Source organism: Protopterus annectens, chromosome 7.part0, assembly GCF_019279795.1.
Source record: "Protopterus annectens isolate FY-2018-M chromosome 7.part0, PAN1.0, whole genome shotgun sequence".
NCBI lineage: Eukaryota > Metazoa > Chordata > Ceratodontiformes > Protopteridae > Protopterus > Protopterus annectens.
The window spans coordinates 1,465,858,977-1,465,874,720 of NC_056739.1; the positions used below are offsets into that span (position 1 = coordinate 1,465,858,977).

Below are 15,744 nucleotides of genomic sequence, written 5' to 3' on the forward strand. Positions count from 1 at the left end.
ATTGCAAGTTGCTGCCAATTAGAATCAAACGTTGGCACTTGGCAGAAGTAGAGCTTGCTTCTGTGCTGTCCTGCTGCTATTCATATTTCCAGGTGGTAAAGTTTAAACACAGTCCGAGTCCCCGACAGGCTGGTAGTCTGCCTCCCAAAGCAGTGTCATCACGCACACCCCTGCATGTTGATGATATTGCAGGATATGCTGGTGATGTGTGGTGAAATCAGCAATACATTTAAAATTGTACTCCCCAATAAAAATGAAAAAAAAAAAAAAGAATTAAAGGGGCCTCTTGTGAATTCATGGCACCCTACTATTTTGCCTTCAAAACCAGTATATACTGAGGAATTCGGTACTGTTCAGAGGTATGATGGGTTATAAGGATATATATATATAATGTGTGTGTGTTTGTGTGTTGGCTTATGAAAAGAGATAATCAATTCAAAGTTAAAAGAAGAGGTGCTCTCATTTTATGGAAAAATTCAGCTGTAATGCCAAAGGTAATTCAAGCTTATTCAGTTAAAAATGGTATGTTATTTATTGTAGTAATCAAAATTGATAAAAATCACACTTATAGTTCTTGGATTCCAGGAGTTGGAACAAAAGACTAAAAAAAATATATTTAGATATTTCCTATTCTGTGAGGTTATAGCTGGTGATTTTAATATAATTTTGTCTGAAAGAGATACTACAGCAAGTAAAAAAAAAAAAAAAAAAAAAGATTGTCATCTTTTGCTAAACACTTATAAACTCAGTGAACCTTAGATGTTTTCAAATCATAAATGTCTTTAATTCCCTGCATTATACTCGTTTTCATAGTTATGGTACTCTAATATTGATAAGATTTTTTTCTAATAATCTATGATCAAATCTTAATGAAGTTTCAATGCTATCTTTTCCATTGTCTGCCCACAATGCAATTGTGTTTAATCTTGCATTACAATCTACTTGTATAATGCACTGTAATAGATTTCCAGCATTTGTAGTTAAAATTAAAGGTTTTCCAGAATGTTTTTTAAATGAAGTACATAATTTAGATATAAATATGAAGGTGAAGTTTCGGATATCATGGTATGGGGTTCTTTGAAGGCATATCTGAATGGTTGAAGTACATTTTGATATAAATTTGAAAGAAAGGAGTGGAATAAAGAATCAGATAATGTCTGAATCCAAATGATATTTCCATGCAAAAAGAAAAGAGTTTAAATATGAAATATCTTAAAATTCTTAATCACAAGGTATCAATTTATTTTCCTCTTTTGGCTTTTCCCGGCTAGGGGTCGCCATAGTGGAACTCCAGTCTGCTAATGATTGGCAGTGGGCTTTTATGGTGCTGAGTTGCCAGCCCGACACCCAGCCTTCAAATAAGGCACACCCATTCATGCATACACCTACCTGCATATCTGTAACATCACTCAGCCGCAGGGAGGACATACAGACTCCACACAGAAGGTGCTCCAGTCGAGAATCAAATGGGAGAACCTCTTGCTGTGAGGTGACAACGCTAACCTCTGCACCACTGCGGCCGCAATCACAAAGTATCCATTAATTTAGAAAAACTAAAACTTCAGTCTTCTTTAACTAATTCCTCAGAATTTACATAAATTAGCTATTAGGTTTGAGTGAGTAAATCATATCAAAGAAATTATCAAATTGATAATAGATTTGTATTTTTGAGTGCTTTAGGGAACGTGACTATAAATAAAAACGTTTCAATGAATAGTGTTGGATACATTTTTTTAAGTAATATACAAAAAAATTAACTGAAGACCAAGCCAAAAGAATTGATAGATCATTTTCTACTAAATAAATTTAAGATCCAATCAAAAAATTAGAGCAATAAAGCACCAGAGAGAGAGAGATGGTGTTTTACCAGAGTTCTGCAAACTATTACCAGAGAATGTAATTAATATACTAGCAAAAACTTTTAAAGAAATTGGAGACTCTTAAGGTTCCCCTTTCTTGAAGAGTTTATCTTGTATTACCCATATTAAAACAGAATACGGAACCTTTGCACTGTTCCCTGTATCTTTCCATTTTGCTTCTTAATGTTATGTACAGTTGTGTTCATTTTGGCTAACAGAATTAATGTAATTTTATCAAAGGTAATTAATAAACTGGATGTATTTTAAATAGGCAGGTACAAGATAATATGGTTAGACTAGGTACCTTAATAGATTTTATAAATAAAAGTAAAAAAACTTTCACTTATTAGTTTAGATATTGATAAAGCATTTGATTCAGCAAACTGGTCTTGTATTCCTTCAGTACTTTTTAAAAAAAGATAATTTCTTATTGGAATTTATATCTTTGATCAAGAAGTTACATGATGGTCCTTGTTTCTTTAAGGTAGGTTGTTTTCTCTCTAACTCTTTCAGAATGCAGAAAGGTATGAAACAGGGTTGTCCATGGCCACCACTGTTTGCTTTAGCTATAGAACCTTTTGCTAACTGTTAGATCAAATGAAAATATTATAGTATATCATTAGCAGAAGATCTAAACTTAAAAATTCAACTTTTGCAGATACCCTTCTTACAATAGGTGATATTGGGGTTTCATTGGAACATATGGGTACAGTGAAACAGTTTGAGACAATTTCATGTCAAGTCTAACATTTAATAATAATAATAATAATAATAATAAAACTAATACTTTACTAATTAAATCATTTGAAAACAGTAACTTTAATTAGAAAATACATATCTTGGTATCATAACATCAAAGTATAGAGATTGTTTATTTCGAGTAAATAGATAAAATCACTCTAATTGCTATATGGAATAAATTTTTCTTTAACTATGGAAGACCGTCTGACTTTAAGGTGGTAATTCTTCCCAGATTTTTTTAAATTTAATTGATCATTTTGACACCACCCAAAATTCTTAAAGAAGATAAATAGTATCCTTCTCACATTTTTTTGGTATCCAAATAAATCAAGGATCTCCTTTTAATTGGCAAAGGAATAGCTGGGAGGATGGGGGCATAGGTTTTCCAGGTATTGAATTATATGCTACTTCACCAGTTATTAAAATAATGGCATTGTGGCTTAATACTTCATATGAATGTAAGTGGAAAGCTATTCATGAAAAAAAATTATTTAAAAATAATAAATCAATTACTGTTAGATATACACAAATCGTGCCAAATAACTTCATCTGGTGTATAAAGATCAGCTGTATAAATGGAAAAGTCATATTCCATCCCATGTATTAGTCATATTTTTTCTTCTTTCAGAAGTTTTTCTATTTCCTATTGTATATACCAGTGAGTGTTTAGAAATGTATAACTTTAACAAAAGATTAGATCTGAAAAAAGTAATGCATTGGCATCAATTCCTAAACAGAAATAAACTTTCTGCAGAAAATCTCCTCACCCGACATATAGTTTAAAGTTACAAAATTTATTTAAATATGCAGATTTGTAGGGAATGTGTCTGTACAAAAATTAACATAATATGATTGGAATCTGTCCCTAAAATGTTAGAATAATTAATGTTACCAATAATTTAGTTAATATTATGTATTTGTCATAGATTTATAGACTTCTTAGAACATATTTCCCTTTCTCTGATGACGTTTTGAAATTATTCAACAAAAATTAATGACATTTTCTCAGATGAAGATAAAAAATTAGTATTAAAATCTTCAGAAAAAAAACATCTTCATTATATTGGAAAATTTTCACATGGAAATTTTTACTTGGTGCCTATATCACCCCACATAAACCATTGAACCTATTTAATGCACCTGTTCCTTTAATAATTCCTAAGACTCAAGTGCATCTTTGGTCTAGTTTTACTATTGCTAGAAAAGTAATTACTAAGAAATGGGAAAATAAAACTACTCAAGTAATAAGTTTAATTTCTTAAAAATTGTCTGTAGGCGTGAATTAACTGTAAGGATGAGAACATCAAATGTTACATATTCTTTTAAATTATGGCTTAAACTAAGTGGTATGCTTGAAAAATATTGATTGTAAAGTTGTATAATTTACATATATATTAATGTTGTGAACTTTTGTATATAGTTGAGTTTAAGTTAATTGTTTATCATTGTTGTTAAAAATCTAATACGTTTAAAAAAAAAAAAAAAAAAGAAAAGAAATGGTCATGTTCATTACCTTACCTTTTTTTGTCTGTTTTCTATATTTAGCTTGAGAAATAGCAGCCTGTGGCATTCATCATGTTTGAGTCGGCATCTAAAGGAAAATATCCGAGAGTGAAATGAAACATACCACAGTTTAACCATTGTTATAAATGGTTTTTATTATGGTTCTCTACTACAGTTTACATGTTCTGAACATCCGTAATTAAGCAATGGATTTTGTTTTGCTGGTTTTGCAAAAATGGCTTGTTAAGCCTTACTGCCAAAGCTGACGCACATTAGAAACACTTGCAAAAAGAATTCTAGTTGGCTGACAGCATGTTGGTGTAAGAGAGTGGGAACAGCTGATGTGTACCCCTTCCACTCTCCCTTGAGCACTCTGACAATCTTGTTTGTATGCTTTTCGTTACTGTTCACTCATGTATTTTGATGAATTCCCTTATGCTTGGCTGCAACTCGTGTCCTGTTCCTTTCTCCTCCCCATTCCTCCTGTCCAGCTCCACTTGTAAAGTCTGTATTGTAACCCCACTTCTGTTTTGTCTTCTTTTCTATAGTTGCTTAATAACACAATCCCCAGTTTAAGACTTAACACCTCCTTTATTCTGTGATAAATGTACATGTATGCATTTTTATTCTGCTTTTAATTGCCACTGCCTGCCATCAACCATCCCGTAATCACTTGCCTCGTTCATTTCTCTTGGGATGAAATATGACCATGGTTAAGTCAGGCATCAAGGTTATCTGATTAATAGCCTTAAGCTCCCACTATCAGCATCTATTCAGCGTGTTTAGACAAGGTATTGCTGGTGCCACACTTCTCAATGAGAGTTAGCTTTACAGCATAGTGAATTGTTACTTCCCCCATGATGCATTAATTGCAGTCAGCAATTTGGTCCCACCATCCCCTGATGAGGTGTTAAAATAACTGGCTGTTGATCAAACCTTGGGTTCTCTGGATCATAGTGGGAAAGTTATTCATTTCTTTATGCTAGAAAGTAAGCTTTATGCATATAAAAAGCAATCTCGTTACATGGTTTGGGAGGATTAAGCAGTTGCTTGCATTTAAGAGAATGTTTATTCTGAAGTTAAATCTGTATGCTTGATGTACAGTGAGTATTTTTCTACACACAGTCACATCAAGTGTTATCATATTTCCATTAGAAGTATACATTTAATGTGTCTGCAGGTACATGAATAATTAAAATATTAGAATCCAGCAAGCTACACTGTCTGTGATATTTCTTGGTATCCATGTCTCGAACACATAATAAGCAGGTTGTCCTGTTGTGTACCCTTCGACACAATTAGTTCTTTCCATGTAGTCGTCGTCTCCTGCTCCTTCCCTTACATCTGTTGGTCTGGAATGACTAATAGATGTTTTCATTGAGGTTGCACCAAAAAACCTTCAAGGCAGCACACTGCTGAGAGAGAATGTGACATCAGAGGTGTGGTGTATTTGTTTGAGTAACTTTTATATTTGTGCTGAAGTAAAACTGTGACAGAGGAGGCAGGCTGTGCGGGTGAGTTGGCAAACCCTTTTCTCAGTTTTCCATTCCTTTGATGTGGTAAAATGAACCATATGTGGTGCAATATGTAGTGACTGTGGGCATGCAGTCCAGGAAACCACTGAGGAGCTTAGCCCAACTTCCCACTTGACCCAAAGCACTGTCTGGTAAAGTGACTTGCTGAACTTCACATAGTAGGCAAAAGAAGTTGGAAAGATTCAAACCCTTACCCCTAGAACAGGAAACAGCTCATAAACAAAACAGTGCTGTAGTCATCTGTACTTGACTGCCTGGGGTGAGTTTGAACCCCCAACATTTCAGTTAGTTTAAATGCACTAACCAATGGTACCACAGAGACGTATAGAGGTAGTACTTACAAAGGAATTTAAATTTATTTTTTTATATATTTAACAGAGGTAGAGCACTGATTGGCTGAGCCTGAAAATCCTCCATTGCAAAGTAGAAGCATTCAAAATAAAAATAAAACAGCCACCAAGGACTAAATGTAGGTCTTCACTGTTTTAATAAAGCGCAAAAGCACAGAACCAAATAACTAAGTGCTTTCACCAGGCATAAACCACTGGCTTCCTCAGAGTCATTTGGTATTGCAAAGAGAACATTTAAATATGTAGACAATCAATTAGTTAATTGATTAATTAATTAACTAACCAACCAAAAAATATATATCAAAATTAATTGATTAAAAAGTTCTTCATAAATACCCACGCATTCAATCAACCTCATGTTACCATAATAACTTTACAATAGACATTAAATAAAAACAAAACAAATTTTACAGTCTCTTGTGTTAAAAGGCAGAATAACCAGTATTGTAACACATATATATTTTATATCATGTGACAATAAGCCAAATTAATATATTGTTTAATACATAGTAATGACATTACAAAAATTGTCAACACTGTGTATATATTTTTTATTTTCCCAAATTAAATCTGATTTGCCTTTAAGTTTAAAATAGGCATCAGGGAGACACCATCATTCAAACCAGGTGGCTTCAAGGCATTAAGCCTAAGTTGCCAAGCTGTTTCCAAGGCTCCAATTTTATTATTGATGTCATACCCCCTTTCACTAGTAACAACTCAGTCTAATAACTTGGAAATATATTAATTTGGCTACTTATTTGTCACATGATATAATATAAAATGTGTGTGTTACAATACTGGTTATTCTGCCTTTTAACACAAGAGACTGTAAACTTTTTTGTTTTTATTTAATGTCTATTGTAAAGTTATTATGTTAACATGAGGTTGATTGAATGTGTGGGTATTTATGAAGAACTTTTTAATCAATTAATTTTGATATATATTTTTTGGTTGGTTAGTTCATTAATCAATTAACTAATTGATTGTCTACATATTTAAATGTTCTCTTTGCAATAAAAAATGACTCTGAGGAAGCCAGCGGTTTATGCCTGGTGAAAGCACTTAGTTGTTTGGTTCTGTGCTTTTGTGCTTTATTAAAACAGTGAAAACCTATGTTTAGTCCTTGGTGGCTGTTTTATTATTTTTATTTTTAGTTTAAAGTGTTTTACTTTATCCGTTTGGATTTTGTTTGTTAGAAGCATTCAAAAGCCGTGAAAGTATACACTGAAAAGTAAATATGACAATATACTGACACAAATGGTTATAATCTGTGTCAAAATGGTTAAGGTAAAATGATGGCAGACAATGATAGTATAATAGAGACATTAATTACATTTGTATAACACATATACAAATAGACATTCAAATTAAGGTTTTAAAGTAAGTGGACGAAAGATTATTATATGAATTAGCATGCATTGGTAGGATGCACTTGCTGATGGGTTATGTAACGTTATCTGTTGGGAAGCTTTTGCATTCTTTTTCTTTGCCTGCATCTTGCACATATTTATTGGTGCTATGTTTCAAGTGTTTATAACTTGAGGAAATGTTTGTACTTAAAAGTAGCTAAATGAACATTAAGCAGAAATGGTTCTCTATTGATATTTTATTTATCATTTGTTGACCGGGAAAGTCAGAGTAGGACAGAGCCTATTTTCAGCAGAGGCCGGGGAGAAATGCTCCAGAAGCATGTCTTTGGATTGTGGGAGGAAACCAGAGTACCCAGAGGATACCAATGTGAACACAGGGAGAACATGCAAACTCCACACAGAAGGCACCACAGCCGAGAATCAAACCGGAGAACCTTTTGCTGTGAGGTAATGACTTTAACAGCTGCACCACTGCGCCACCAGATATATCAGAACTTGTAATGCTAAGTGTTGACACAATGGGAAAAAAAATGCAGGAGAATAGCAAACATCACTCTTCTTTTAAACTTCTTTTTTGCAAGGAGGGCAAACCCCCCCCCTCCCCCGCACTTCCTGATATGAAGGGCAAGGTCCGTACAACCCTGATGTTATATATTCCAACTCTAAGGTTGCTGTATCTCAGAGAAAAGGCAATATTCTGAGAAATGGTCAGCTTTGACTTGGTATATAGAAGTGTCTTTTTTTTTTTTTTTTGACATCAGCGTCAGTGTTTCAGGACCCATTCATGCAGGTCCCAAGATTTCAGATGGTTATTGCTAGGGATGGTACACAGACATACATAATACTAGCAGAGGTCAGTTCATCAGATTTCCTTCACTCGCATGTTATATGTAGAATGTGAATGTTAATGGACATAACCCATTGTCTTTACTAACTTATTAGTATCTTTAAATTTGTTTGTGTCTTTCGGCTTTTCCCGATTAGGGGTCGCCACAGCGGAACTCCGGACCCCTAATGATTGGAAGTAGAGATTTACGTGTTGGCTTGCCGGGCCTAACGCACAAGCTTCCATGAAGGAACGCCCGTTCACGCATGTCGCCACACAGAAGACGCTCTGAGGATCAAATGGGCAACGTCTAACTGTGAGGCGACAACGCTACCGCAGCACCACCACCACAGTATCTTTAAATTATATCTTTAAATGGATAAGGGTGCAGTTCATTTATTTAAAATTTCTAATATGTATATTAGCAAAAAGCTTCCACTAAAGTTTTTTCTTTTTCTGACGGATATTGCTTTTATCAGATTACACTTTGTTTAAAATTAAAGACTAGCATTGAGTAATACAGACTTGCTCAATCCTGTTTTATATGTACTAATAATCAGAGTCTGTATGACATTAATTTTGTTACTGTTGAAGTGAATTGTGTGTCTGTTATGTTTATTTTAATCTTTTATTTAAGATGTTAATTGACGTTGTTATATCTAGTAAAAGTATATTGTGTATGCGTATCTCTCTCTTTCTATATATAGTTTCATAGGTGTAAGGTACTAGGCTATCTGCCCGAAGGCATTTATAAGTGTAGCCGGAATGTGTTGGCTTTCGCCGCCCCCTTAGATTAGTTCCCTGTGCCTCCGTCCAGCAGAGCCATTGAAGTGATCCCTGGGGTAAACTTTATTTCCCATTTACTCATCAAGGTTTCTGTTGAAGAGGGTTAGCGAGGAGCTCTGCCTAACGTGGATTGGAATCTAGTTCCAGAGCATGGGAAGTCTCTTTGACAGGAATCTATCCCTCCAGCATGTCCTATTTATTGTTGTGGTGAGGTTTAGATCCCTGGAGCATGTGGCTCGAGGGGATATTGTTTTCTTTAGGTGGAGCATGTCCATCAGTTCTGGGTTGGACATGGCCTTGTATGTCAGGCAGAGATCACCTCTGAGTAGGCAGTATGCAACCGAGTACAGCTGGAGTTTCTTCAGTCAAGCTGCATAGGGCATCTGCTTGAGGCCATTGATCCTCTTGATGAGGTACGTCTGTGGTCTTTCCAGCTGTTGCAGGTGTCTTGTAAGGTACATCCCAAATGGGGCATTGTACTCTATGATGGGTCTGATGAGTGATGCGTAGAGGGTCCAATGACCTCTTTCGATCTGGATGCAAACCTTTTTCTGATTAGGTGGGCCACATAGAAGGATTTCCTAACCACTTTGGCAATGTGATCATCAAAGAAGAGGTTACTATCTACTTGGGTCCCCAGATCCCTTATTACGTCTTCTGTATTTAGGGGGCTACCACCTTGTGTGGTAGTTTGTGGGTACTTTGTTTTTTCCAAAGTAGATGACTATGTACTTCTTGGCATTTAGCTTGAGGCCATGGTTTTAACACCAGGTATCCGTCTCAGTGAGACCCTTTTGGAGGATGTCTGTGCCATCTCGTGATGTAGGGGTTTATGTTCAGGCTGGTGAGCTTGTCTATAATACCTCAGTGAGGAATGGTGTTGGCCTTTGCGAGATCTAGGTAGGCTGTGTGGACCACCTTTCCCTTGTCTATAGCCTTGGTAACTGTCTCAAAGAAGTCCACCAGGTTTAGGAGGCATGATCTGCCCTTAACAAAGCCGAACTGGGTAGGGTCCAGTGTTTGTAGGTTCCCAATGTCTCTGTTAATGAGATCCATGATGATGCGCTTCATAGCTTTGCAAGCCAAGCTAATCAGGCTTATAGTGCAATAGTTCCCGGGGTCCATTGTGGCTTCACCTTTGTAGAGCAGAATAACCATTCCTGTACGCCACTCTGTGGGCATGTAGCCAGTGGAGAGGCTGAGTTTAAACAATGTGTTTAGGTGAGGGGTTAGTTCATCTTTGAGCTTGTGTAGGACGCAGCCTGGGACACCATCCAGTCCCATTGATGCTGTGTTTTTGGCTTTGGAGAGGGCTGTTTTAATCTGAGTGTCTGTGATTGAGGGGTACTGCATTCTTCTGGTATAGTTATGGGCCCTTTTGTAGGTGAGAGGGGGGGTGAAATTTGCACTGAACCTGTCTGCCAGGATGTTGGCTATATCGGTTGGTTCATTGTATTTTGTGCCATTCTGCACGAACTCCGAGCAGATCTGAGAATTGCCACTTAGATTCTTGACATAGCTAAAGAATGCCTTGTGGTTATCTTTGGAGTCCATGGCAGTTTTTCTTTCGAAGCTAGCCTTGGATGATTTTATGAAGGAACATATTTCTTTCTGCTACTGATCAGGGATGTCTTCTCTTCTTAGGATTTTACTCTTTTCTGTACTAGTTTCTTCCTCCTATTGTATAGCTTGTTTATGGCAGGCGTCCACCAGACTGGTTTACTTTTGTTGGAGGAGTGAGTCTTGGTTTTGTTTGGGATAGGACGATCCATGCATTCTTGTAGGTGCCCATAGAGTGCATTAGTAAAGGATTTTGCAGCTTGGACAGCATTATCCTTTAGTATGGGGGCTTTGAAACTTCCACCTCAGTCTTAAGTAACATGAAGTTTGCTTTTGAAAAGTTTTTCATGGTGGTTTCTTTGAAGGGTGGTGGTGGCGGTATGTGGATATGCAGAGTGATTAGTTTATGGTCAGATCTAACCAGGGAGGGTTTGACCTCTGTTGTGGAACACCGGTCACCCATGTTGGTGATGACCAGGTCCAATATGTTGTCACCTCTGGTGGGGGTGTTGACCAGTTGATCCAGGGCATTTGAGTTTATAAATTCTAAAAAATGTTGGGCAAGGGAGTTTGTACTTCTCCCAGTTAATGTTTGGGTAATTGAAATCACCCATTATCAGGGTGTTTGGTAGTACCTTTATGTTTCCCAGTGTTTCCAGGAATGCGGAGTAGGGGTCCTGGGACACACATATATATATATATATATATATATATATATATATATATATATATATATATAAATAATGTGTGTGTGTAAACAAATATCTCAACTCGATTTTTAACGGTTGTGAATAAAATAATTAAAATTAACTTAAACTGTGTACATGATTTACCTCCATATACATTTAATTTATTTTAGTGACTTGAAAGTCTTTCCAATTTCAGACCCATTGCCATCTTATCTCTCTTTCAGATTATTGAAGAAATGTGTACAAAACCCTACTACTGCATCTCCTTTCTTTAAATTGCTTACTATCCTTGCACAATTCAACTTTTGGGCAGGCCATTGTACTGAAACTAAACTTCTGTTCTTCCTTAACATCCATCATTCAGAGGAAAAATAAAGGCCTTTATGCTGCCTCCATCTTCATCAGTCTCTCTAAAGCGTTCAGCACCACATCTCATGTTCCTGCTACAGAGAGTAGCTGCAGTTGGTCTTGGCTCCAGCACAGTAAATGTTTCAAGATCTGTCTCAGCAGTAGAATGATTTCAGTAATATTCTAACTTTTAACAAAGACTTTAGTGTTCCTGAAGGATCCATACTTGGCCCTATCCTTTCCAACATCTTTACTGATGACATGTACACTATTCCTCCTCATTCTAGTCTAGTACAATGCAGTGATGACTCTGTTCTTAATCTGTACCGAAACCTCCCTCCACCAACTTCAGTAGAACTTACAAGAGTACTTAACCTGTTAGGATATTGGCTCATCAATTCTCACCTCAGTCTAATTGCAGTAAAATAAAACTAATCTTATTTAACCCATGAATCGTATAAATCAAAACATTAAGCAGAGCATGCAGCCCAAATATTGCTTCTCCCAACACCTTATAATCATCCTCCATTAAAGTTTATCATTACAAAACTAGAACAAACCTACAGCAAAATTAACAACTATGCTGCAAACCTCTCTAACAGACCTCGGAACTGTATAGCAATACAAAAAAGGTTAAATTTACACAACCCTGTCAATTTTACCTACTTTTCAAGCCAACTAAGTATCCAGCAATATTAAACATAATCCAGAAATATCTGCCAGGCAGGAACCCAACATTTCAGAATGCACACACTAGTTTTGAAATCCAACAGTCAGTATGAGAACTTGTGCACTGTATGCATATCCATAATCCTGAACTCCAAACACTACAGATGAAGTTAACTATACACATTTGTAATATACAAAAAAAAACCTAACCTCACAATATTTCTGCCCCTGTGCTTGTATCTACCCCTACTTATTAACACAACCCCAACATAAATTCTTCTGTTGATATACAGCTATTACTCTCTCCTAATTAACATGTTTTTCTTTCATTCCTAAACAATATACCTCTTCTACTTTATCTGCACTGTATCCTTACACTGTACCTATCTTATGTATGACGCACTTTTATTTTCCTGGCTGTGCTTTATCTTAAAATGTGTTGCCAGCAATTTGTATTCACATCTCATACTTAATATTTTCATTAAGTCACTCCCCCACTGTATTTTATTAGAGTAAATTTGGCATAATGTTCTTCATGTCAAATTACCACATTATTCTAGTTTATTTTACAATATTTTACATATGTATATTGTTTAGCTTTGCCTCCAGGCCTCCTCTAAAAATGGGCTCTTGGTTCAACCACACCATCTCTGTTAACAAATGGCAATTAAAATTAAACAGAATTCACTTATTTATTTAGTAGTGAAAAGATTTTTTGGCAGAGTATGTTTTTGATTGAGGAGTAGTTTTAATTTTAGCATGTCAGTTTGTCATATAATGAATTTGAGATTAACAAATTGAGCTTAGACGAACTTTCAGCGATGTCCTAGTTATAATTTCTCACTACATAGTACACAGCGAAGGAGAAGGGTATTTATCTTAACACAAGAAGGAGGCGATGCATTACATATACAATGTATGTGATTTAGATTGTTTAAAGTCTGTAAAGTCTGTTTTCCTTGCAAAAACATGCCTTTTTCTTCACTCAGCAAATTATTTTCCCCGTTTACTTTTATACTTGAGTAATATTGAAATGAAAGACACTGTTGTTCTTTTGAAAGTTTTATATGAACTTTTCTGGCAGACTTCAGAGATTTTTTTTAAATAACTCCAATATGCGAAGAACAGTATTTTGTTTAGTTAAATCTTTACTGCTCCTTGCTTTGATATTGCACACTCTTTCCTGTCCTGCTTCTTTTGAACAGCTGGAAGCATTTAAAATGCAAAGGTCATGCTACTTGAAATGCAAATTCAAATGGTAGAGCACTGGTGCAAAGTGGTGCTTTGTCTGTAATGACCCTGTTTCAACCTTATGTTGTTCTCTCGCCATATCTTTCAGCTGGAACATTGGTGGCTTGTTTGGCAACCCATCACTGCTTACAGCTGTTGAATTGACTGCAGTATGCTCACACATGTTTAATGGGAACACTATGCACTGCCTCCTTCCCAAACTGTGCCTCCTGAGAAGATGAAGTAGGAGTGCAGTAATCCCACTGCTGCCTAATGCCAGCGTTAACTGCTTTGAAGTTATCTGACTTGATTGGCATAGCTTTTCATAAAGGTGCAAGAGCTCCTAAAATGTTCTTAATGTGCGCAGTATTGTTTGAAGTCACTGCTTGAAATATATGCAAAGCAGATGTAATTTAAAGTCTATAGATTACTTTCTTGAATCATCATTGTTTTGCAATTGATTTCATTTCCACTTATAATCGTTTTGTTTATTTAAAAAAAAAAAAAAAAGCATTTTTGGGTAGAGAGAAGGGTATTGATTTTTTCCCCACTGTTTGTTCAGTTTTGTCTCATGCCACATCCACCAAATTATCATGATTTTACAATCAATAACCTCCGTATCTCTGCAAAGTATTTTAGGGAAGCAGAGCTTTAGAATAGCAGCTTCTTCTTATGTTTTGGTTTTCAGTACTGTAGTCTCACATGTTAATTGTCAGTGTGAGATGTCCCACTTGTAAGATCTGGTTGAAGACCTGGCCTTCTAGCAAGTAAGAAACTCTTAATGCATTTAGCATGTCAGTACAGTAGTCTGGACTTCATAGTGAGGCGTCGTGGTTTCAATCTTTAATGATATGGCAGGAGTCTTCAGCTGCAAGAACATTTTCAGGAGGCTTCCTCTATCAACAGAATGTAGGAACAACATACTTTTTAAATGAAAAAACGTATAATTTGATATTCTGTATCATAAGGTTATATCCAACTTAGAGTTTACTTGTTTCAAAAAGTGTCCGATACTCTTATTTATGATTTGGCCATAGTTATTGCTCTATTTCATTAATTGAGTTGTTTACTTGTGTAGTGAGGAGATCAGTAGGATTGAAAAAGGTGCATTATGTTAGGGTCCCTGGCGATTTAATGGGCCTTTCACCGCATTTGAAAACCTGACTAGTTTTTGAGGACTGCTGTGTAGTTTCTAGTGCTTTGACTGTTATGCAATAAAATAAATGTTCGTTTTGATATTGATAGGCTAAGAACAGCTTTTAATGTTTTTTCTTTATTTCTAGGCATGTAACAAACTTGTATTCCTGATGAGTTTCGTGGGAAACTGTGGAACATTTACAAGAGGGTACAAGGCAATGATACTAGACGTGGAATTCCTTTATCATCTTGTGTATCTCCTCATTAGTATATTAGGAATCTGTGTACATGAGTTCTTTTACAGTTTTCTGGTAAGTGTGACGCACAGTAGCCTTTAATTCTTCATAGCCTTCTGAACATTGTATTTTAGTGTTGTATATGAAGCACATCTCAGTGCTTTTGTCAAGTGTTTTGTATATCATTCTGTTCCCCTAGCAGCTGTGGTATTAAGCATCTTTGAGTGACATTTGCAGTTCCTCACTCTGTCTGATAAGCTTGGAAACTAAGACTTTGACCAAGTCACTTAAATGGACAGTGATTCAGGGTCCCATCTAACTTGTGTTTAGTGTTTTAATCTATTTGAATAATAAAACCAAAAATATGTCCCCGTCACTTTGATTGCTGTCTTGGCTACTGCTACTACTGACTTTATATTACCAAGCAGGACACTGTTTGTAGTGCAGCCATGAAATTTATTTTCCATTTTATGGCCTAAACTGTTGGAGGCCCAATCAAGGGCCACTTATGTTCTCCCATGTAAATGGGCATATTCCTGAACACCCTCCATGAAGGCTGCCACACAAAAGAGGCTTGGTAGAGCAAAGCATGTGTCCTCAGCCTGTAGTGCATGCATGGCATGTTGTCTCTGTCCAGCAAGTCGTAGCAGTGCTGTGGACCCAACTGTCTCCATCCCTCTCCTGCCTGACTTATCCAATACCAGAGACACTAACCGATCAAGGGAAAATGGAGTTATAGTCAGGGCTTTAGCTTTCTATGCTATAGAAGTGTGCTGCATTAGCTTTGATTTGATTGTTTCCATTGGATTAATGTATTTGTAAAGGGACAGTCAGTGGTTCTGGTAAGAATGTCATTTAACAGTAGAGTTAAGACTCCATTTGTAGTGAGCACCACAAAGCCTTTA

At 36.1% G+C, this 15,744-nt stretch overlaps 1 protein-coding gene across 1 annotated transcript in view; it reads left to right on the top strand.

The window, feature by feature from the left end:
* The window catches only part of ITPR1 (inositol 1,4,5-trisphosphate receptor type 1), a 2,510,606-nt gene that overhangs the window by 2,198,951 nt on the left and 295,911 nt on the right, over positions 1 to 15,744 (top strand). Inside the window, exon 50 of the mRNA XM_044076407.1 lies at positions 14,750 to 14,914. Coding sequence (XP_043932342.1) covers positions 14,750 to 14,914 — 165 coding nt within the window. The remainder of the gene's footprint in view (positions 1 to 14,749; positions 14,915 to 15,744) is intronic.